This window comes from Lycium ferocissimum, chromosome 2 (genome assembly GCF_029784015.1).
Source record: "Lycium ferocissimum isolate CSIRO_LF1 chromosome 2, AGI_CSIRO_Lferr_CH_V1, whole genome shotgun sequence".
NCBI classification, from domain to species: domain Eukaryota; kingdom Viridiplantae; phylum Streptophyta; class Magnoliopsida; order Solanales; family Solanaceae; genus Lycium; species Lycium ferocissimum.
The window spans coordinates 68,258,902-68,284,067 of NC_081343.1; the positions used below are offsets into that span (position 1 = coordinate 68,258,902).

A 25,166-nucleotide genomic window follows, 5' to 3' on the forward strand; every position below is an offset into this window, starting at 1 on the left:
CAATTATTTGCACTTCAACTGCAAATAATTGACCAATCCAAGTATCTCAAGTGGAGCTCTGGGAGTGATATACATTTGGCATTTTCTAGTTCGTCCATATAAAAAAAAGGGACATGAACATTTTGAGAAGGATTAATTTGTGGAATACCCCGTATGCAATGTGAATATTCTTGATCAAGTCTCTTGAAAATGAAAATATACCTTTGCCTATCCAGATACTCATATCTTTGTCAACTAATTTAGCTATAATCTGATTCTACCATAATACACTTTTAAAGCAACTATTTTAATAGTACTTGTTTCTAATTCCTAAGACTTAAAAAGTACATCAATCTAGCTGAGAGCACCCACAAAAGGAGGTTCAAACATAGATCTGATTTGCACCCAGTAGTGGTTTTAGCTCTGACAAGAACAAAAAAAATGAGCACCCAAGGGTGTGGCTTAATGGACGATGAAGCGGGTGAGAACCATGGTCCGCCTAAAACGTTAGGTGATTTCTTACTATCTACCTAAGCCTTGATTGATAGAGTACCCAATACATGTGCTAGTGGGTAGCCAGTACCCAATGAAATAGTCAAGGTGTATACAAGTTGGACACCACAGTCTGATTAAAAAAAGGAACAAATAAAAATAGAGACTTTCTTTTACGAACATGAACCTGTTCAGCAGTAGGTTGTGGTGACTGGTGGACCGAAGGTTGATGATAAGTCATTTAATCTTGGTTAGAAAAATTAAAGGGGCATAAGCATGTGAAATAAAAATCACTTGCACCATTACAATTTCAAGGTACATACAGCACAATGTCAACTAGAAGATGGTGTTATCCAAAGTATTTGAACTATACCAAAAAGTTGTGTTATACAGAGAAGCAGATTGAACTCGAAACTACATATTGGTGAATCCCATAATCAGATCATCTTACAAATCTATAAAATCCACATGCTTGCCAACTAAAAGTGTAACATAATTACAGCTCGCAATAGCTCAATTACATCCTAAGCATCAGCTTCAGGTTTCAGCAGTACTAAGAAGGGGAGCATTGATACTTGCAGTATTTCCAGAATACCCGACATGCAGTAGTGCTGGATCCTGATAAGCTGTGGCTAATGTATTATGAAAATTTGCTAGTGCAGGATCATTTTGCTCCTGCCTATCCTTTTTTAGCAAACTCTGCAGTGTTCATGGAAAAGCAGAAAAAGAATCATTATACACGTTTGGAAAGGACAACTTAATTAAGGAGCCAATAGAACTTTAAGAATTGATAAGACTGCATTAAAATCAATCTAAAGAGCAAGTAATCATTTTCATCAATATCTCAGGTACCACAGAATATTTGGAATCTATAATATGTGATAATCTTCATATCAAGATTATGCAATTCTCATATCATACAACCATGCTCCATGCAACAGTGTTATCCATCCGAGTGTTACAATTACAATGACTTGCTAGCCGGCAGTAACCTCCACCAACGTCCATCCAACTTTAGAGTCAAAACAGCATTACACTGATGAGGAACATCAACAAAGTAAATCAATCACTGTTCGCAATAGGAAAGCTGCACAAAGAATGAAAGCTTGCTGATTAACCATAAGGAGGATGTCATAAGAATGAGAAATCCGGCCTCCACAGATAAAGTGAGTAGTGGAACTAGACCAGAAGTTTCCAATGATTTTTCAATCACTTTTAGTTACGGTGCAATTCCTCCTGTGTCAATGGAAATCCAATCATTTTAGCATGGACTTTACTATACTAATCCTCCTTGATTTGCAGGCTTATCGTGTCAGAATGCTAGAGCAATCCGTGTATTAGGTTGAATTGATCATCAAGATGAGTTCTAGTAGCCATGCATTAAAATAAACAGTGAGTCATCCAAACGCTCATTTTAATGTAAATTAGATTGTTCACATGTAGTATGCATTGATAGCCTAGAAACATCAATGTGAGATATACCAATACCACTCACTCTTTATCAAGTCCAGCAATCAGCAAATATGTTCTAAGTAGCTGCAAACATTTTTCTGATGCCAGAGCATAAATGGCAAGCAGTTCTATCAACAAGATTCTTAGATGCTTCTCCAACTTTTGCAAGACTTTAATGAGACATTGAGACCAACTTTTATGAGACATTGAGACCAATCCCTGGAGGGACTTCCTGAATGATCTTACCGACGAACTTTATCATCCTTTGTGCAGCTATGGGACCTAACTGCCCAAAGCCAACTTGCAGGAAGTGGGCAATACGATTTCGTATTCCTACGGAAGGCACGATGCAATCCACGATCCAGTAGTAAGTTGTTAGCATTTCGCTTGGGAAAATTGAATAGGTTTTGCGGGCAACTAACAGGCGTATTGCCTCCCCATCCCCCCACCCCACACCCCCGCGACTATCCATGGGCCCTTTTCTTCAAATATTTAAAAGAGCTTCTCATAGCCCAATTATTATATAGTGTCCTCTACCATGGAATTTGAACTTTCAGGTATATTGGACGGCTTCAATGCTAGAGGTTCTAGGGCTTGTTAAGAAGGATGTGATAAATCTAATATAAATGAAAAAATGGACTATCTATGACTAAGAATCCAATCACTTAAAGATTAAGCGCCATTAGTTTTGTATTAGAATCACTACACATTAGCAAAACCACCAACAACTAGTCATCACAAAGTCACCAAATAAGGCAATTGTTAAATTGTAAAGTTAGCCAAGTCAACTCAGTTCTTCCCGGACATCGATATGACTACCATTTTTTTTTTTTTTTTTTTTTTTTGATCAAGTAATTATATTTTCAATCATAAACATGGCCAAATTGGCCGTATACAAGGGGTATAACAAAAGGTAAAGAATCTACAAAAGGATATGATTCTCTACAAACTCCACCCAATCATCTATACAACAAGGAACTTTCTTTTCACACCAAAAATAAATAAGGGAATGTATACTACTCCTTAATTGAGAGAAACTCGACTCTACGGCTTCAAAAGCTCTCCTATTTCTCTCCCTCCAAACTACCCACATTAAAGCAAGTGGAACCACATTCCAAGCCCTTTGTCTTCTTTCTTCCTCTCTACCAACTGAACATCAAGTCTTTCACAGTTTTTGGCATTACCCAAGGAGTACCAAACCACCTAAACATATCCCACCATAGCCTCATGGTTAGCCCGCAATGTAATAGAAGATGATCCACGTCCTCGCCCGTCTCCTTACACATGTAACACCAACTGACGCGGACAACCTTCCACTTTCTGAGATTTTCGCTGTCATGATCACTCCTCTGGTAGCTAGTCAAGTGAAGAAGCATACCTTTCTCGGCACCCTTGGAATCCATATTGCATTACATGGAAAAGCCATCTCCTCCCTAACCAAGAGTTTCCCATAAAAGGACTTCACAGAGAACATTCCATTATTTCCCAAACCCCACCTCCAGATGTCAGAATTATCAACCGGATTGATTTGCCTATAAAGTAAGTCTAGCAATCTTTGAAACTCAGTCACTTCCCAATCTTGAAATTCCCTTCTAAATCTCAAGTCCCAAAAAGGTACTCCACCTTGTGTCCCCCTAATTTGCTGAATTGACAAGTCTCTTTGGCAGGAAATTCTATACAAACTCTGGAATTCGTCTTTCAATAAAAAATGCCCACACCACCTATGTCCCGAAAAACATACTCTACTCCCGTCTCCAATCTTGAATGAGATATTTTCCAAAAAATAATCCCATCCCTTCATGATATTCCTCCACAAACCACAACCGAAAGGCAAATTGATATGATTACCATATCAACAACAATGAAAGTGATAGAAACAACTTTCGTAGTAGTTGCTTAATAACTAAAAGGACATAGCAAAAGAATAAGAATTCAGCTATATGAACCACGAGCTAGATAAAAAGTAGAGAACTAGGCGGGCACACCTCGACAGAATAAGACTTGAACATAGGTAGGAAGCGTCTCCGACAATAGCTGTTGAATACAAGAGTAACGATTGGAAGAGGTACTATCAAGCTTGAAGCCAGAGGAAGTTTCTTTAGCCCGAATATTCCAATGGCTATAACATGCATCAGTATCAAGGAGAAGATCATCGAATCATGTACTATAGGCCACAACTTTCCACCAGTCTCATACTTGGGTGCATAAACATTCAGCAGCTGCTCAAAAAATTAATAAAACATAATCAACGCCACAGCAAGGTCAACAGAATTTTGATATTTCACAAATATCTCTCCAGCAGCCTAAATAAGACCTGTAAATATACTTTTGAGGCAGTCAACTTGGACCAAAGATCTTAAAACAAAGAATTTTGAGTTCCTAAAAGGTCATGCAACCTGCTCCGCTCTTTAATACGCATTAACAGTAGATCATATGGGGATCAACAGTAGATATTATGGAGATCTTTAGTGACCACATTAACATTGTTGCATGCCTAATATAAATGAATAAAATGCATCCTCTCTCACAGCTTAAACTTTTACATGAGGCGGTCACATAATTCAACATGGTAAGGAGAAGTTAAAGGTCCTGCATTCAATTCTCACCACCACTCCTTATCAAAAAGAGCTTTCAAGTGCTTTGGTACAAAAAAAATTGTCAGGCTCACATGTGATGGGACATGTTACAGACCTAATATAAATAATTACATGTCCCTTATCGAACAGCTTAAGCTTAAGCATTTAGATGAGATAGTCACACAATTCAACAAATATATTCATCTAAGACATGGTTATCATCAAAATGATGGTAAATTACCACTATAGAAGAACAAAAGTTCAAATGGTGTTACAACTCTCTGTCTTGCCTTTTTTTTTTCTAAGGTAAAAATAACCTCTTTAGCTTGGCTTTTGCTTAATGCTAAAAATGGGAACTGGACGTCTTTAGGTACTTCCAATTTCAAATTTCAATTCTTGATAACCTTTTGTCTTACTAAAACATGTTTCCAGACTTGGCATTCCATTCATGGAAAAGATAAATCCCAAATCAAAAGTAGAAAAGAGAAGGATTATTAGAACTAAAAGGGTTTCCTCTACCTTTACTATTAATTTTTGCATGTTTCATGCACAAAGATCCATACCACTGACAAAGAGTTCCAACTGATTTTTAGATAGAATCAGGCTTTTTCTCTTGGTCATTTAATAGAACTTGAAATGTCTGATAGGAGTGAAACTTTTTCTTTCATATTCCTTTCATCAATGACCTGTATCCAAATTTGAGCAGCCAACCACTTGACTACATGGAACGGGGCTTGTTTTGCCACTAGGCCTGTTACCCTGTGGCCAACTCGAAGAGCTGAAGTTAAAAGAGAAGCTCCAGGTAACACATTAGGTAGTAACGCGTACAACGAATAAGCTGAACCAAATCCAAACCATAATAACCACATTTTCTGCCACACACTAGCTTTATCTCCAAACTCAACCATCCGTCTCTTCAAGAATTTCAGACTTTAGACTGCCAGCTGCTCAAATTAAATTTTGACTGCATGAATTAAGTAGTGCTCCCAGCAAAATAAAGAATTTTTCCAGTAAGGCAGCCGGATATCAAGGGGTCAGAACTCCTTAATTCCCAATACACACTCATCCAGTAGTAAGAACTTTATGTGCTCATTTTGAAAGATAGTAGAACTAGTAGGAAAACTAATCCATCTACTCTGAGTACTGACATATGCATGGCATGTCATAAGGGGATCAGGGGCGGATCTACCTTGTGCCGAGGGGTGTCACGTGACACTGCTTCGTCGGAATTTTTTACTAAATATGTACATATAATTAAAGGCAACAGAATAAAATGAGGATATATTGTTTAAAGTGACACCTGTTGACACAGTGGATCGCGTAGCTCAATGGTTAGGCTTTTCATTTTACAGACGAGGACGCGAGTTCGAATCTAAGTAGCATCATTTGTTTATATAAAATTTTTGCTCCTTCAACTATCTACAAAATGATTCACGTTCAGTCCTCTTGGAAGTTAGCTGCTTCCCTATTTAGATATGTGCAATTCCTTTTTATGTTTTTTTTTTTTTCACCTTCTTTCTCGCCAATGAAATTGATTAAGAACAATTTACGAAATTAAATTGATTAAGTATTTAGTATTATTTCTGATGAGGTTATATTTTTTAATACATGTCAAAAAAGGAAAACTCATCAAGAAAGTTATAGTACCTTTTTTCAGAAAAGTTATAGTAATATATGTTAATTGTGTTTATTTATATTTTGTTCTTTTTCTTATGGTGTTTCATTGTTTTATTTATTGTTTCTCATTTTAAAATGTGACACCGCTGACGAAAAATGCTGCGTATGCCACTGAAGGGGATTATACACTAAATATTCTGAAGATCTCGACGTTCCCATTTTCACTTTTTAATATTTTCCAGTTCCCAGAATATAGAATTCATCATATTTATATATACCCCAAAGAAACAGAAAAAATGTGCAACTAACCTGGTTCCGGTAGATGAGATATCCCAGACAGTAGTAAACCAAGAGGAATGGCAGAATTAGGGGAGCAAGGAAGAAGTATATTATCCCAAGGAGGCCAAATAAAAGAATCCTGGGAATCTCACTGTAGTAAGGAAGTGAAGGAACCTCAAACTCATCATCAACTTTCCTACAGATATTTCTCTTTATAAAATTGAAAACGAGGGTCGTCAGCCGAAAAAGTTCTGAAGAAGTGCTGGTCCATCCAGATGTAACCACATAGGCAATAAAGAAAGTCGCCTGCAAGAAGCATTGGAACTCAATCTTCTCTAGTAATAACTGCTGATTATTTAATAAATATTCAAACATTAGAATTGTCATGTTTCTCATTAGAATCATTCAGCATAAGAAACAGTACTAAAACAAGCATATTAGACACATATTCCACAGGAAAAGTTTGATGTCAGAATTTTTTTCACTTCCAATTAGCAATCTACAAAATTTCATTTGAGAACTTTATATCATTTTAATGACTCAACTAATCACATAAAGCCGTCGATTTTTTTTTATTATTTGATAAAGTCAAAGCCATAAATATATCTATGCAAAATGCTAAGAGAGTTAATATTGAACTATCCTACTAACATGTTCAGTTCCTAAGAGTAACCCTCTGTCAAAATAAAGATGGAACTAACTTAACCAGCACAATTATTAAGACTAAGGTGCTTACTATATTAAGTTTGGTGGGAAAATGCTTAACATCACAGTTTACTTTGTTGCTAAGAGAGATTTTTGCCAGAATCTCCACGATAATGGAGTGCCTATTCACTTTAGTCTTCAACTATCTGGTCCTCGTCTATTAGGTTGTCAGCTAAATTATCCTTCTGTAACAGCAGCTGCAAAGATCATCACCAACCCCACAAATTCTGTAAACATGCGCTCAAGATGATTTCAATCAATGTCCAAAACCAAATGGTTAACTCTTTCCCTCTTACTTAGAATCCTAATGAAAGAATTAGACCTTCAACGTAGTCAAATATTTTATTGCAAGAAACTAAATGTTGTGACCAACGTAGCTTTGTCTGTGCTGCAGGGATATTTGCAAAAAAGTGATTACATGGTAGTCATAACTGACAATAGGTGACGAAATCACGTCTTCATCACGTTCGCTTTGGCAATGTAGCTCGTTCTCATTTTTCACTCAAATATTGATAGCAACTTATCCAAAAACAATAGATTGAGCTACAGCTGATATTGTACAAAACTTCTAAAACAGATTTAAGGATCAAAATTCTCCTGTTTCAAGAAGATGATTGGCATAATTATAACTGAACCAAACTCACCTGTCCTGGAACTGCTACAGCTAATACAGCAGGAATTTTTTTGGGCTCAAGAAAAATTTCAACACGATAGAGAGCTGATCCAGAGAGCACATTTGCAAAGAAAATGTTCCATATAGTAAACCACAGAACTTTGATGCATGCACTTTTCTCAATCCGACTCATAGCAATGTACCCTTGTATGGATGAGAACATAATCATTATGGGTGGCACAAGAAGGAGAAACAGCTGAAGTACAAGACTAGGAAGATATCCGGTTATCACTTGGGTAACAAATGCACTGCAAGGCACATTAACTTATTTTACCACCATGCAAAGACATCAAAAAGTATAATAACATGCTCATTCAGCAAAAAGTTTCCAGTTTTACCACTTACATTCTAAGTAAACCTTTCAAAAAGGGAAACCAGATTTCCAACTGCTCAAGATGTGTAAGCCCTTGGACGACTAAAACGGGTATAACAAATAGCACAGTAAGGAGGACGAATGCCACAACGACCACCAGGTTGCTAATCCATCTCCTTAGAAATGATGCTGAAAAGAAAGGCCAATAGACGTCCTCTGGACCAGGAGCTGGCTCACTGACCCATTGTGTGGGATTTACACCTTGCTGCATGTGTATAGCTGCAGCTGCAGCAAAACGTGTCCTGAAGGATACAAAGGCAGCTCCTACCTCCTGTTATATTGGATATACATAATTAATTGAAGACAATCAGACATTCATGAAGCCTACCTTTAAAAAGATCGGATATAGGTGAGAATGAAATCTAACATTTCAGTGAGCGACAAAATAAAAAAAAAGCATCTTAGAAACTAATTTTCTTCTATAATTTACCTAAGGCTCTTCATTACAACATATATGTGAGGTAAGCAATAACATGCTGGTGGTGGAATGGCTTCACACGCTTCTTTGGCAGTTCTGTCACAATTTGAATTCAAAATTCTTCAACAGGTATTGTTGGTTCCAAATGCTTTCAGGATTTAGCAAATTCATGGGTTGGATAAATCACGTGGTTTAATCACATAACTTGACTAAGCTTGGTTCTCAAAACCCTAATATTTGATGTATTGATAACTCTATACGCATCAAGTAGAGTATACCTGTCCGCGTAGACAAAAGTAAGTACTAAAAGAAGAGTGCTAGCCATGTCCAGATACAAATTCCGTATTGTGAAACATGCATCATGCATGGACAATCAGAATATGTAACCCCTGATGATTACCTTTCCCAGAGTTGAAGATTGTTCAGCCCTTACATTGTCTTCTATATCTTCCAGCTTCTTTTCATAATGATCAAGTAGATCAACTCTCTGTCCAAAAAGGCCCATGAAACCAGAACGCCTGAACCTCTGTTGACCATGGTTTGCTGATTTCAAGTGCACAAGCCTTCTGTACAACTTATCAGAATTTTTCTGCACAAAACGAATGGCACAGACCGCAACAGCAAAACAATAAACTGGTCAATATGTTCTGGCATCCAAAGTATAACTCCAAGTGCACCTATTGTAAAAGACTCGCCTTGACAACAAACTCATTATACGACGACGAGAGACTAAAATGTCAGAAAATTCAAATTATTGTTCTTGTAGTCTTCACTTTCAATATTGCATCAACATTTACATCACTCATTTTCTTGCATGTTGAAAGATTTGTCCAACGCAATATCAGACAACACACAATAATATTAAGTCCTGAGAATTGGGACGAAATTTATTTTGACAAAGGGATTAACAATACATGGGAACATGCCATTCGCCGGTGTGTTTCTACTGTATCATGAATCACATTCTACCATGTCTTATCAGATAAATGTATAGTGAAATAACTTCGGCTACCTTATCACAAAAAGATTTTGAAGCAACTTCAGCATTGAAAAAAGAGCATTGGCTGGGAAGCCTTTATTGAAAAATATTAACAGGTAAAAAAAATAAAAAATAAAAAGGGTACAAGCACACACCAACCTCTATTAACAAAAGGAATAATAAAAGAAATATGCCAACTTAAAAAAAAAAAAAAGTTAAACATGAAACAAATGTCAAAACTGAAATTGCTGAATTGAAGTTAGTGTGGTTATCATTCTTACAATGAGACCTTGGAGTTTGCTTGCTCGCCGGACAACCCAGTGTGAAAGATATGTAGTGGGATAATACTCTGAAAAGAAACTTTCAACTGTTTCACTGTAGCTTCTTCCTGATGAAGCTGGAATACTTCGAACTAAAATGGTAAACTGATCTGGATGAGGTTTTGATGAATAAAAGTGTGAAACTCTTTTTGATGAGATATAGTCATACTCCTGGAAATTAGGTGGCATCTCAATGTAAGTTGAACTTTGTCAAGCATGAACAAGAAACAAAAGAAAAGATGTGTCAAATCACTTACAAAGTAAAGAAGATAGCAAACCACTGCCGTGAAGATATAAACAGCTGAGAAATGAATCCATAACCTTGAAAGACAAAACAAATAACTCTCTCAGATTTTAGTCAAGCGCCAAGTACCAATATCAGCCTATTTTGCCAATTCATTACATGACCTTTTTCCATTGGTAAATGATTAGTAGATACAACAGGTTCAAGACATTGACACCATAACAACGTTGATTTATAAGATGCAGAATATTAGGTGTGGAGCTGTTACTGAACACTCTGATACACTCTGATAATAATGTTCTTCTTTTAGAGACTCACTTTGATCATTCTGCAGCTAAATATCATATAGCCTCAAGTGTCTGGGCTAACTGGTGACCGGCTGAGAAACTTTAGGATGTATGTGATTTATTACATGCAATGTGCTATCTTGAGCAGAGCTGAAAGAGAATAAAAAATCTAACAGTTGATAAAAGATGATTTAACACAGCAATATTTAAGCCATAATTCAGTTGTTGAAATTGATATCCAAATTGAAAAAACTGAAAAATTTGCACAAATATCAAGGCTACCATAAATTCCAGTCAATGATAAATTGAATTATACACATATGTCAAAGAAAAGGTATATGATACAGACCCACCTCTCAAGACTTACCCTAGGAGAAAATATCGACAAAAGGATAAAGAGTTGAAGAGTTTTGGACAAACACAACTTCTACAGCAGTTGTCTAGCAACTGTTCCCTTGATTTTCTCCAGCAGTTGGTTTAGCAGTAATTATTCCTAGTTTATCTTATCCTATTAGGTTTTCTATAAATATGTAATTAGGATTAGTTATTTGGGTATACAATATCAGATTTAAAACTACTATATTCTGGAGTCTTGGCCGCTCCATACGGACATCTTTATTGGTGTAATTGTGTTTAAGATTCTTGCACAAACTATTGCCAGTAAAACTACTTTCTCTGTTCTATTTCTTCGGTTCTCTACTTCTGGTTACTATCAGTTTGGTATCAGAGCAGCGATCCAACATGGTCAATACCAAATCTTCTAATTCTCAAGAAGACACTCCCAATGTTGAATCTCTTGCCCAGCAATTATCTGCCATAGCATCAAAGTTAAAGACAACTGATTCGCTGGCAGCAGAAGTTGCTACATTAAAAGCCCAGATGGCCATACCCAACAAGAGGAAACCAGTCACCGAACCCGTAATGGAGGAAAATCTGCTTGGCAAGAAAAGGAAGAAGACATTGAGAGTCCAGCGTGGCCCAAAAATCCTTCCCGGAGGCCACACACAAAGATGGAATTCCCCAGATTTGAAGGAAGTGATCCAAGGGGATGGATTTTGAAAGCAGAAAAATATTGTTGGTACTATCAAACTTCAGAGGAACACAAAGTTGACATTGCAGCGATGTATCTGGAAGGCGATGCTCTTGATCTCTTCTCTTGGATAAATCGTGAGCGAACTTTGCTTTATTGGGAAGAGCTTGTTAAAGCATTACAGGAAAAATATGATCCTGCGGAGTTCCAAAATCCAGACGAGCACCTTTGTAGCATTCAGCAAACAGGTTCTATACAGGAGTATCATCAAGAATTTGCAAAACGTTCGTCTAGGGTCACAAACTGGCCAGATCATTGTCTATTAGGAGTATTTCTGAATGGGATAAAGGAGGAACTTAAATCTGATGTTAGGATTCACAAGCCCAGAACAGTTTACAGGGCTATGAGTTTGGCACTTGAATTTGAGAATAAGTTAGGTCCAATTCACAGCAATAGAGGGCCCAATCGGACACCAACCAGGACCGCCACTATACAAAACCCATTGCCCTCTGTTAAAAACATTCAGAACAATGCTGCTTCTTCTTCTCCGCATCAAAATTCACGCAGCAATTTTTCTTCCAATCCACCGGTTCCCAACCTCTTCAAACGCGAACATGGGATACCGAGAGGAGAAATCTTATGGCACAGGGACTTTGTCATCGTTGCCATGAGAAATTTGCACCCGCTCATAGATGCAAATCTCCGAAACTATCTCTCATGGAACTTACAGGAGGAGATCAATTGGAAGATGTTGACGAGGTCAATGCAACAGTCGTTGGTGACCCTCAAGAAACTGGCATTGCTGAAATTTCTTTCTTTCCGCCTTGAGGACAAGGCGACTTTTCAGGGGGGATGCACTGATACAGACCCACCTCTCAAGACTTACCCTAGGAGAAAATATCGACAAAAGGATAAAGAGTTGAAGAGTTTTGGACAAACACAACTTCTACAGCAGTTGTCTAGCAACTGTTCCCTTGATTTTCTCCAGCAGTTGGTTTAGCAGTTATTATTCCTAGTTTATCTTATCCTATTATGTTTTCTATAAATATGTAATTAGGATTAGTTATTTGGGTATGCAATATCAGATATAAAAATATTATATTCTGGAGTCCTGTCCTCTCCATACCGACATCTTTATTAGAGTAATCGTGTTTAAGATTCTTGCACAAACTATTGCAAGTAAAACTACTTTCTCTGTTCTATTTCTTCGGTTCTCTGCTTCTGGTTACTATCAGTATATGAAGCTTTTGGATAGTTGTTCTCTATTTAATTTCCATTGCTTCTTGTTAAAAACTTGTACATTCAAGGATCCCAAAGACCGGATCCCCACACACCACTGTTTGAGCAGCATAATATCAAATTTACATCTTTTAATCTGAGATCACGATGTAGACAGTCTGTTACCAAAAGAATCTATATTTTCTCAAAAAAAAAAAAAAGAGAGAGAGATGACCAGTACAAACCGAGAAAGATTAAGACAGGTAGTTGATTTCATTTCATCCAGAAACGAGAATGTGATCCAACTTTTAAGTTGTCAAAGTTCAGTTTTACTTTCACCATGTATAGATGATTAGTTCTATGTAATGAGAGAACCTCTATTGACATCATAGTTGAATAAATTCTAGGGTGGATGGTTAATTCAGCTTACCTGTTTGATCCGTCGTCAACATTTGAGATAGTGAATGCTTCCAGAGACTTGTTGGGCAAGTCAAAAATATCAAGACTTAGTTGTTTCCCCATGTAATTGATCGGAAGAAGAATGAAAACCCCCACGATGACAGCAAAGGCAAAAACTCTAGCACTGTTGAGATATAGGAAACCAGATTAGCTCAAGACAATGAACAAGAGCAGTAAATAAAAGTACTGAACCAGATTAAGATACAAAATGCGGAGTTCAGATTTTAGAAGCCAGCTCCCATTGAACTTATATTTAACGTTAGAAGCAAAGAGTTGCTTTTTCTTATCTTCAAAATAAGGTGTTAGAAGTGTTAAAGTTATCGAGTTTGATATTGTCTGATATTGTAAAAATATCACTTATAAATATATGATTCTTGTTACCATACTAATCAAACAACATATTCTGCCGATTTCCTTTTCTTACAAGGCTATGTAAGCGTCTATGATCCTGGTGGAAATTTAAGTAGTTTTTTGGCTTAGCAGTGGGAGGCTTTATGCCGCATACCCGAATTTCTTTTTCCTTTCATAGTTTACCTCTTTCATTTTCGTTAACCTTTCCAGCTCCTATTATCGGAAAGGTTGTCGCCAGCCAGCAAATCTTTTTTCTTTTCGGGTGTGTTCAGAGTGCGAAGGAAAATGTTTTCCATGGAAATGTATTCCTAATGTTTTCTTGGAAAACAAGTTGGTTTCTTACTTATTTTCTAGCGTTCAGTAAGTAAGCAAGAAAATATTATCCCAAGAACATTTATATATAATCTAGCAAAACACTATAGGGGTGGAATGGGGTTGGGAGTGGGGTTCGGGGGTGGGGGTGGTTGGGATGGTCAAGGGGTGGAGGTTGGGCATTGGGCGAATGGGGAGGAGACAATGAACTTGGGATGTCATTTATGGAAATTGTTTTCGCTACTTCCATTAGGAAAGTCATTTTCCTCATTTTTAAGGAACTTGTTTTCTTAGAGAAAATGTTTTCCAAAACATTTTGACCAACCGAACATGAGAAAAATGGAAAATATTTTCTGAAAAATGTTTTCGTCCATACCGAACACACCCTTCACAGGTACGGCTTTTTTCATTTTTAGTAACCTTTCCGGCAGCTATGCTCCTTTATCGGTAACCTTACCAGTGGCACTGTGCCCATTTTTTATGACTGTTCAGGCAACACAATGCCTAATTCGATGACAATCCAGTGGACAGCCTCTTCTCATCCAGTATTGTATCCACTTTTCAATTTTTCTAGGCAAGATTCCGACAAACAACTTTTTCAGCTACTTCTCTGGCAATTGTTTTAACAACAGTAATCGGGCCACTTTCTGGTGACTAAGTAGCTCCAGTGTTTCCATAGTAAGCAAACTCAATTTGGTTTTCCCACCTCAAGTTGGAAGGGCGTGTTAAAATTTACCGAGGTAGTGTGAGAAGGTAGAGTTAGAATTGCTAAGTTGGTATATTATATATTATCTCATGGTGAAGGAACATCATATATATATTATGACACGAGAAATAGGTGTATCTTCAACTCCATATTGATCAAGAAATGCATTTGTTTTTATAAAAGGAATCAAGAAAAGCATTTTCCTAATCTCTTCAGTTGTTTCTCACACTAGTCAACACCCGGTCTCAGTAACACAAGCAATACAAGTCAACACATAGTCTCTTCAGTAACACGTATAAGCTGCCAAGTAACTCAGAATCATTGTTGCTACAACATATGCTACACTGTAGAATTACAATGGGAAGGACAAAAGATCACTTCAACATCCTCAACAGGGACGTGGAAGAATAACATGGGCAGTGATCTTAAGCCCATATGTCAACTTTATAGTAATACACCAAACATTTCCAGCTAGCAAAATCAGTAGTGTATTGCACAAGCTTCCATTCATATGCTTTCTTTCCTATTCTTACAACTGGAAGGATTTATTACTGAACAATAAGTCACGCAAATACAAAATGCAAATGTCACTCACAGGAAATAAACATAAGGTGTGACTTTATGCACAGAAACTATAATAAATATATTATCCTCATCAAGCCTTCACCGTGAAACATTGCTTAAGTAACCTGAATATAAAAATGCGCATGAAGACAACAGCATCCAAGCCTGAGGTTGATAAGAGCTCTGCTTCTGAGGGTTTCCATGCTCTTGTCACCCAACCAGCAGACGGCAAAAGTCTCTCCAAATTGAAATTGCTGCTTTGCTGAGATTTCCCCTCAGCAACCAAGCGTGGTGCGTAAACTTCAGCATTTCCTGGCTGCTTTCTCAATATAGAATACAATATGAAGAAGAGAAAACAAAGGCCAAGATTGATTCCAACAGAAGTCAAAAGTGCAGAGAGGATCATTCCTTAAATCCGTTCACTGAACTGTCGGCTTACAGCAGGAGCTCTTCAATTCAACAGTAACGGAATACTAATGGCACAGAGAATAAACACTCGTCCACGCAGTTTATTACAGCTTCTAGATAGGCTGCAAAACCATGAACAATCAACATTTCAATTCAAAAGTATCTTAAGTGATCACCACGACAAGGCAGCAACTGGAGTACAACTAAGGTATAACTCGTAGATGAGTAATGACCTGAATAAAGATAGTTAAAAGTTCACCAATTAAATAACAAAGCTAACCAATTACTCCGTTGAAAACTTGTCATTGGCTGGAAAATTAGTTATAAGAGGCTAATATGGAGTTGGGTGGGAACTTTTTTGCTAGTTTTTCAATCACAGGGGGTAAGAAGCTCCACAACATAAGGAAGGACGCTAGAGTAAGGTAACAGGCATTGAAAGGTTTCTTCTTCCTTGGGCGCTCCCTCCCCCACTTCTCATTCGTCTCGAAATTATTTCTCCTCTGTCAATTCTCGTTCCTTTCCTAAATTGAATCCTCATCGGATTATTGCAAATTTTGCATCCAATGTAACAACAACATAATACCCAGTATAACCCGACAAGTGGGGTCTAGGGAGGATAGAGTGTACGCAGACCTTACCCTTACCTCGTGGAGATAAAGAGGCTGTTTCCGATAGACCCTCGGCTCAAGAAAAGCAACTCAAAACAGGTCAGAAAAGGAAATAACGGAAGTGAAGATGACATGTCAAAGCATTTCGAAAAAGAGGATGTTGCATAGAACTTGCAGCCAGTTAATTAGACAGGAGTTATAATTGCCATCTTAATCCTCTTCTGATTGTTCATGCCACTAAAGCCTCCACTTCCTTGTTCAGTTTTTCGTTAATTGAGATTATAAGAGTTGATGTGGACTTGAAACAACAATAAACTTGCAGAACACAAATTTAATATGAAAACATATAAATAAGTAGGTAAATAACAGTGACTGATAATTACCTTTAACAAAGGTTACGAGCTAACAGTGTCCGCATAACCCTAACGGGAATGTAGAAATTGAAGAAAGAAGAAGATAAGAGATCCAATGGTCAAAACTTAAACTTTACTATGAGAAATAATTTAACTGCACGAGAAGAAGTGCAGTGAGGTTTAAGTATACGTGCTATTTCGCCGATTGGAGGTTAATTTTTGGACTTTACTAACGTGTATTATAACCGACTTTAGCTTTTCAAGTTTCTGAATGTCCCTCTCTAACGTCATTCTTACCTAACTTCCTCGCTTCCTGATTCTGTGCTTCCACCGGGGCGGAAGTTGCTCTTGGTTTTATATCATTTTGGTGTCACTTTCTTAGTGGTTCAAGACAAGGGGAAATAGAATTTTGCGTATTTTCTGAAAAATATTTTGGAAAATGACTTGCTTTTGTAAAATATATTTTTGTTTTTTGTGTAAAACTCTTATTCGTGTTTGGTTAGAAAGTGAATTACATTTATTGAGAAAAATATTTATTAGAGATCGATAATAATATTATTAAATCAAATAGTGTTTTGATGAAATTTTTAAGCATATTAGATTGATAATAAATATGTACTGTGTAAATACTGACCGAAACAATTATGAAGTAAGGAGTTTACATAGTTGCTCAGGGAACTAACTTTGACTCAAAACTAAGGAAGTAACTTTTATGCAATGGGTGAAAAATATATCACGACGATCAATTATCATGAAAATGACTCTTTTCTCAGAAAATATTTTATAAATAATAATTTCAATCATACGAAACATAAATGTTTTCAAAAATGATTTAATTATTTGTGAAAATTGCAAAAGACCTTTAGATTTCAATTCTTATAAAAGATGAAAATCTTTTTCCGCGATGGCCTTTAGTCTTAATAAATTATTATCATCTATTTTAGAACATACACCATAGCACTCATGCTTCGTCGTCCGTTTTCCACCAAAAAAAAAAAAAAAGTGTGGGCCCCAACTAAACATCAACCAATATTAAAAAAAAAAGTGTGGACCCGAACTAAACACCAACCAATATTAAAAAAAAAAAGTGGAATCCACCATCTCCAAACTCACGGAAAAAAAATAAGTGGATCCCATATTAACAAAATGAAGCAATATAAAAAAAATGAATCCCATAAAAAAAAATTAAAAAAAAAGTGGAACCCACTATCTCCAAACTCACGGAAAAAAAAAGTGGACCCCATATTAACAAAATCAAGCAATATAAACAAAAATAAATCCCATATTAAAAAACAAACAATGTCAAAAAAAAAAAAAAAAAAGTGCATCCCATATTAAAAAATCAAACAATATTTATGTAATTTCCAAAGTATCTCATTAAATCAATAATGATGGATTCATTACCACATGCGTATCAATCCATTAGTAGGAGCAAATGAAATTATTGTACAATAACATACTTAAAATACTTATATATTAAAATAAGATAGAATTTAATTACTTTTTCATTTTTTCCTTACTCTAATAAATGTGAAAAGAGATTAATGTCATAAAATAAAAAATAATATTAAATGGAGATCAAATAATTAATAAGGTAAATTAGTGAAATTATAATTCTAATTAACGTTTCCTTAAAAAACCGTGCAAAAGAAAACATGACAAGTAAAATGAGTTAAACAAAAAATATTTACCAAAAATTTAAAAATAGTAGTTCTTCATTTAAATAGAAAATCAAATTTCTATTTTGTTTCATTTTAAACATGCAAAATTAATATAATAATTTGAATTAGAATTATCCAAATCAAAATTTGATAAAAAATAATAGGTATTTTTCAGGCCCAATCTACATACATTAACAATAGAATATTTTACACCTTTAAATTAATCGAATTAAAATTCAAAGTATCAACTGATGCTTAAATATTGCTATTGTTTTATCTCAAAGAAAGGAAAATGGTTTCCTTTTAAATAAGTCTATTAATAAATTTTTGCCAACTTTGTATTCATAGCAAACACTAATATAATAAAGTTTTGAATACGGAGCACAAACTACAATGTTATATTAATCGTGTTTTGAACAATATATATATATATTACTTTACTACTGTATAGAAGAGCCGGTTTATAAGTAAGATCGTCGTCCGTCCTTTGGTCCCACTTTTTTATTTAAGGGCAAAAAAATTCTTTGTGGCCCCACCCACTTTTTTATTTAAGGGCAAAAAAATGACATTTTATACTTTATATTACCAACTCTTTTAAAAAGTAGATAGAAATCTACTATATAGAAGCATCGGTTTACCCATGCTTCGTCGTCAGTCACTCTTAAAAAAAAATGCTTCTATATAGTTAAAAAAAAAAAAGAAAAGGAAAAAGTGGACCCCACCCTCTCCAAACTCATAAAAAAAAAAGGTGGACCCCACCCTCTCCAAACTCATTAAAAAAAGGTGGACCCCACCCTCTCCAAATTCATAAAAAAAAAGGCGGATCCCACCCTCTCCAAACTCATGAAAAAAAAAAGTGCATCCCATATTAAAAAAAACAAGAAATGTCAAAAAAAAAAAAAAACGTGCACCCCATATATTAAAAAATCAAACAATATTCATGTAATTCCCAAAGTATGCCCATCAAGTCAATAATAGTGGATTCATTGCTACATGCGTATTAACCCATTAGTGGGAGCAAATGAAATTATTGCACAACAAAAAAACATGGACCCCATATTATTGTTTTTCTTCAAAAGATTTAGTAGGCAAATACATTCAATTTCCTTTCTTTTCTTATATTAGCCTGAGATCTAATCTAAATATTTAATTGCTGTATTTGCTATTCCGCCATGTCATTTATTTGTTATCATTACTAAAATAAATATACTTAAAATATTTATATTTTAAAATAAGATAGAATTTAATTACTTTTCATTTTTATTCTTACTCTAATAAATGTGAAAAGAGATTAATATCAAATGGAGATCAAATAACGAATAAGGTAAATTAGTCAAATTATAATTCTAATTCACGTTTCCTTAAAAAAACCATGCAAAAGACAACATGATAAGTAAAATGGACTAAACCGAGAATATTTACCAAAACTTAAAAAATAGCATTTCTTCGTTTAAATAGAAAATCAATTTCTACTTTGTTTCGTTTTAAACATGTAAAATTAATTTAATAATTTGAATTAGAATTATCCAAATTAAAATTTGATAAAAAATAATAAGTATTTTACAACTTTAAATTAATCGAATTAAAATTGAAAGTATCAACTGATGCTTAAATATTACTATTGTTTTATCTCAAAGAGAGAAAAATAGTTTTCTTTTAAACAAGTCTTCTCTTTTAAAAAGTATTAATAAATTTTCGTAGCAAACACGAATATAATAAAGTTTTAAATACGGAGCACAAAACCCATGCTTCGTGTATATATATATGTATATATTATCACTATCCAAACACAACTACATATACATAGATACACTATAATCTAAAGTGTTGAGCCCGTGCGCAGCACGGGCATAGGCCATCTAGTATAATAGACAAAAGGAAGACCCTCATTCATAGTTAAGTTTGGTTAATGATTAAACAAAGGGTCTTTGACATATATATACATCTTAAGGAGAAATATTTACGAAACGTGACGATAGTTTTATATTTACAAAACATAACATTACAAATCCTATACAAAACATGCTTTATATTTAAAAAAAAAAAAAAAAAAAAAATTATTTTTTAAAAATCATTTTTTAAAAAATATTTTTTTATTTTTTAAATTTTTTTTTTTAAAAATTTATTTTTTTTAAAAAAAAAAATTAATATTTTTTTTTTGCTCAAAAACTTATGTATGAAAGTTGTATGAAATGTGTATATCTCGCTCAAGACTTAAAAAGTTTGCTCAAAATTTAGTGTATGAAAAATGTATGAAATGTGTATATCTCGTTCAAGGCTTAAAAATCCGCTCAAAATTGTGTGTATGAAAACAATATGAAATTTGTATCTTGCTCATGTCTTAAAATTTCGCTCACATTTTCATGTATAAAGTTCATGTTAGATTTCTAAAATTAATACAACTACAACAACATTGTATATAACTTTGATACAACATTCAAGACTTAAAATAATCGCTCAAATTTTTGTGTATGAAATGTGTATATCTTGCTCAAGGCTTAAAAAGTTCGCTCAAATTTTATGTATGAAGAACGTATGAAATGTGTATATCTTGATCAAGGCTTAAACATTATGCTTAAAATTTTATGCATGAGAATGGTATGAAATGTGTATATCTTACTCAAGACTTAGAATTTCATTCACATTGTTTGTATATAAATTTCATATTAGGTTTCGGAAAATTAATACAACTACAACAACATTGTAACAATTTTCATACAATATTCAAGGCTTAAAGTTTTCGCTCAAAATTTTGTATATGAAAATTATATTAAAAATTTTGCTCACACATACACATTTCATACAACTTTCATACATAGAAATATGAGGTAATTTTTTAAGCCATTGAGCAAAAAAAAAAAAAAAAATATTTAAAAAATATATATAAAAATTATTTTTAAAAAAAATAAAAATATTTTTTTTAAAAAAAATATTTTTTTTATAAAAATATATATATTTTCTGGAAAAAAAATAAAAAAACGAAAAATATATGAAAATCCGTCATGTTTTGTAATATATCGTTATGTTTTGTAAATAAGGAAAACTATCATTACGTTTCGTAAATATTTCTCCTTAACATGTATATATACGTAGTTTTCCCATAAACAAATGAGGTGGAAGAAAGTTTAAGATGCATTTAGGAGCCTGTTTGGATGGGCTTATGCCTATAAGCTGTTTGCAGCTTATAAGCCAAAAAAAATAAGTTGGGGTAGTCTAACTTATTTTTTTTGGCTCATAAGCTGTTTTCAGCTTATAAGCTGATTTAAATAAGCTTAAGTTAAATAGGGCCCAATTATTTTTTTGAGCTTTATTTTAAGACAAAATGATTTTTAATTTAGCCAAACATCAAACACTAAAATTAAAATGTCACTATAAGCAACTTATAAGCCAATCCAAACGGGCTCTAGGAGTCTTTATGCGCAAGCTATGTAATAAAAGTCACATGTACAATAATGAGGAAATCACTCTTATGCCCATGGTACTTAGACTTTCCCATGCTATAAGTTTTTGGTTCGATTTGACGTCTTCGTTTTAATGATTATACAAGAGGCTAATAGGCAAGAAAAAGAATCGAGTCAACTAAGTTCGATAATTAAGGAAAAGCAAAAAAATTAAAACTTAAGAGGAAAGATGCAAAACACTTCGTCGCATGTTAGAAAAATTACGGAATACTAAGAATGCATTCACATCTTCTTTTATTTTATGTTTAGTTTTATGTATTTAGTAAACTTTTAAAAAATATCACATAAAATGAAATGTAATAAAAGAGCACGTGTAATTAGTTACCTGTCTGCTCTAGCCTTGTTCACACTTGCAAAAGGAAAAAATAAGGAAAAAAAAAGGGTCCGAGTAGCGACCCGTTGCATAGAGATTAACAAAGGAGACCCTTCCAAAAATCAAAATCAAAATCAAAAGAAAGACACAAAAGGTGTCACGACGAACAGCTCTCAATTTTGGGGCTGCCATCGTCGACATCAGGTATCCCAATTTCCCATCTGCTCTACTCTTTATCATTTTTGCTTGATCTGGGTGGCCATTCATTTAGATCTGGAAATTTCAATTTCAAGATTTGATCGCTTACGAATTCTCATTTTTGAATGGCGCATTTCCTGCTCTTTAGAATTCGCTCTTGGTGGCGGTGGTAGTGCAAAAAGGTTAAACTGCTGGTGGCATAATTGGGAAAATTTAAACGTGATGGTGCTGAATATGTTTTTTTTTTTTTTTTTTTTTTTTTTGTCTTTTCCTCTTTCTTTTATTTTCAGGGAGGGGGGTTGGGTTGAAATCAATATTTGTTGTGTTCTGTTGATTCCAAAAATGCTCAAGGCAAAGCTTAGTGTTTATGTTTCTTAGAACTTCTCTGGATACGATGTTCTATAGTTAGGATGATGGTTTGCAAATTTCTTGCTTGAAAAAGTCCAACGTAATTGCCTAGCAGAATGGTCAATTAAAAGGGACTTAACCTAGTGCTTTGTGGTCGTGCTCTTATTAAGGTTTTAAGTTGGTTTATTTGAATGTTGAAAGAGTCAAAGAAGAAAGGCTTGATTTTGAGTGGAGAACTAGGAATAGTTGAAGGATACTTGACGAGTATGCATTAGCTTCAAAATTTTATTTGCATAGCTTCCATAGCTGTTCTGCATATGGTTTTGAAGTGCTGTGCTTTGGATAAATAAGAATTTCCTTACTGCGTGGCAAGCGGAAAGAATTTTTTGTTTGCTGTTTAAACATCCAACTGCGTGGTGTGATTACACAGTAATGTATCTCTATTTATTGGATATATCTGTGTATATGGTCCTGTTACTTTCCCCATCTTCTATGACAAATTGACTCTCTTTGCTATGCACAAGTAAACTATGTTTCTAAAGTTTCTTTCTTGATGTTGTGATATTGGTGATCATATAGTTCTGCTATGAATCTGTCAGGTTTTTTGACCTTTAAGTGTGTCATTCTTTGCTATCGCACTTCATTGTTTTACTTATCTCCTATCTACTAAAAATTGTTGACTGAAACCACATCAAACAACTTATTTCTGCTCAGGGGAACGGTTGACCAAGCAGCTGCTTGATTCATGCTGTAGTGTTTTCATTCTTTTCCAATTGAAGGGAACTGAATCAAAAGCTAAATTACGATGGGGTGCCTTAATCAGCAGAGTGAAGTCAATACTCCAATTTCAGAACCCAACGGTTATACTATAAAGCCTTCCAGAGGTGCCTTAGAATGTATGGTAAATTCAGAAATTGGTGCTGTTTTAGCCGTGATGAGGAGAAATGTTAGGTGGGGATTTCGTTATGCTGCTGAAGATGATCAACTAGAGTTTTCTCTCATCCAATCTTTCAAGGAATTAAGGAAAAAGATATTCTCATGGAGACACGAGTGGAACCGTGTTGATCCACTTCTATACCTTCAGCCCTTCTTGGATGTGATTCAATCTGATGAGACTGGTGCACCAATAACTGGTGTTGCATTGTCATCTGTTTACAAGTTCTTGACTCTAGGAATAATTGAATCAGCTAACATGAATGTGGACAAAGCTTTGCATCAGATAGTTGACGCCGTGACAAGCTGCCGCTTTGAAGTGACTGATCCTGCCTCTGAGGAAGTGGTGCTGATGAAGATACTTCAAATTCTATTGGCTTGTATGAAAAGTAAGGCATCAAAGAATTTGACCAACCATCATGTATGCAACATAGTAAACACTTGCTTCAGATTGGTTCATCAAGCAAGTGCTAAAAGTGAACTGTTGCAGAGAATCGCACGCCACACGATGCATGAATTGGTTAGATGTATCTTCTTTCACCTGCCTGACATTGAAAGCAGTGTGCGTTCTGGCCCAGAGGTAATTGAGATTCTCTTATTCTCAGCTCCTCTGTATTGGTTACTTGCAGATAGGACATTCACTTCACATATGGGGGCTTGTTTTCTTTAAATTTTACTATGCATTTACTTAGAACTTTTTACTACATCAGTTTCTTTCAGAGGATAGTGTACAGGGTAAAGACTTTCTAGCAAATAACCAACTATAAAGATTACTCTTTAAAATCCAATGCAATTGCCGTAAATCGGGCTCTATAACTTGAGCTTAGAACAGTTTACACTTTTGAGTCTTGTGAATTTCCTGTTTATTAGCTCCCTCTCCTATGTGTGGAGCTTGCACATTAATGGTTTACAATTCAGCCTGTACGCTAATTTAGACCTAAGCCAGGCGGATAAGTTTAGCTGCTTCTCAGATAAGTCTTTGAACCGGGTCTCATGTGATGCATTTTAGACATTTAGCAGTTTACTAACCATGTCGGGGACTTGGATGTTGTGTCTTTTGGTAGTTTTTTTTGAACCCTTAAGTATGGCATCCTAGAGCTGATTGAGTATTAGATATTTGGTCTTTTAAGTTCTTAAAACTTGAATCCTAGTATCACCTTCTTGTATATTCATAAAGCCATTAACTTTCTTGCAGGCTGGCAAGAAACAAGACGACAATGGATGTGTTAGTGTGGAATCCACGGGTAACTCGCCATCTGCTGCGGTTACTTCAAATGTAACCTTAGTAACTTTGGTGGGTGTAGGGGATGAAACAACAGATGAGAAAACTAGAAAAAGGGATATCGCTTGTAATGGAGAAAACTCAATGATGGATCCTTATGGGGTCCCCTGCATGGTGGAGATATTTCATTTCCTATGTTCTCTTCTGAATGTGATGGAGTCCATTGAAATCAGTTCCAGATCCAACCCTATAGCGTATGAAGAAGACGTCCCACTATTTGCTCTGGGTTTAATTAATTCAGCCATAGAACTAGGTGGTGCTTCTTTTGGAAATCATCCCAAGTTATTGACTCTGATACAGGAGGAATTGTTCCACAATCTGATGCGTTTTGGCTTGTCAATGAGTCCTTTAATTCTTTCGACAGTTTGTAGCATTGTTCTAAATTTGTATCATCATATGCGTTCTAAGTTAAAGCTACAGCTTGAAGCCTTTTTCTCTGGTGTTTTACTGAGGATTGCCCAGAGCAAGCATGGAGCATCTTATCAACTTCAGGAGGTTGCCATGGAAACACTTGTTGACTTTTGCAGACAGCATATGTTCGTGGTAGAAATGTATGCAAATTATGAT

General features: G+C 35.1%; 1 protein-coding gene across 6 annotated transcripts; it reads right to left on the reverse strand.

Annotated features, from left to right (window-relative positions):
- Nucleotides 1–750: 750 nt before the first annotated feature.
- On the reverse strand, nucleotides 751–16,692 carry LOC132047058 (CSC1-like protein HYP1). Of its 6 annotated transcripts, none has more exons than XM_059437941.1 (11): nucleotides 16,559–16,692; nucleotides 15,160–15,564; nucleotides 13,073–13,225; nucleotides 10,121–10,184; nucleotides 9,825–10,034; nucleotides 8,965–9,153; nucleotides 8,119–8,417; nucleotides 7,745–8,021; nucleotides 6,426–6,701; nucleotides 3,909–4,142; nucleotides 751–1,170 (listed from the first exon to the last, which is right to left on the reverse strand). In XM_059437941.1, exons 2-11 carry the CDS (start codon nucleotides 15,438–15,440, stop codon nucleotides 1,009–1,011), a joined length of 2,145 nt encoding a protein of 714 aa, XP_059293924.1. In that variant the 5' UTR covers nucleotides 15,441–15,564; nucleotides 16,559–16,692; the 3' UTR covers nucleotides 751–1,008. The 6 variants fall into 6 exon arrangements, 5 of the variants coding, with proteins under 5 accessions (XP_059293924.1, XP_059293923.1, XP_059293927.1 ...); XM_059437940.1 differs by having other exon boundaries at nucleotides 16,434–16,598; XM_059437942.1 differs by lacking the exon at nucleotides 751–1,170 and adding an exon at nucleotides 1,184–1,507 and having other exon boundaries at nucleotides 16,434–16,598.
- Between the last annotated feature and the right edge of the window lie 8,474 nt (nucleotides 16,693–25,166).

Excerpts from the sequence above, each read along its gene's own strand:
- LOC132047058 (XM_059437941.1), bottom strand. The coding sequence starts at position 15,440 with ATGATCCTCTCTGCACTTTTGACTTCTGTTGGAATCAATCTTGGCCTT. Across the intron at positions 9,154-9,824 it reads GCAAACTCCAAGGTCTCATT|AAAAATTCTGATAAGTTGTA; the intron begins GTAAGAATGATA and ends CGTTTTGTGCAG. Across the intron at positions 8,418-8,964 it reads AATCTTCAACTCTGGGAAAG|GAGGTAGGAGCTGCCTTTGT; the intron begins GTAATCATCAGG and ends CCAATATAACAG.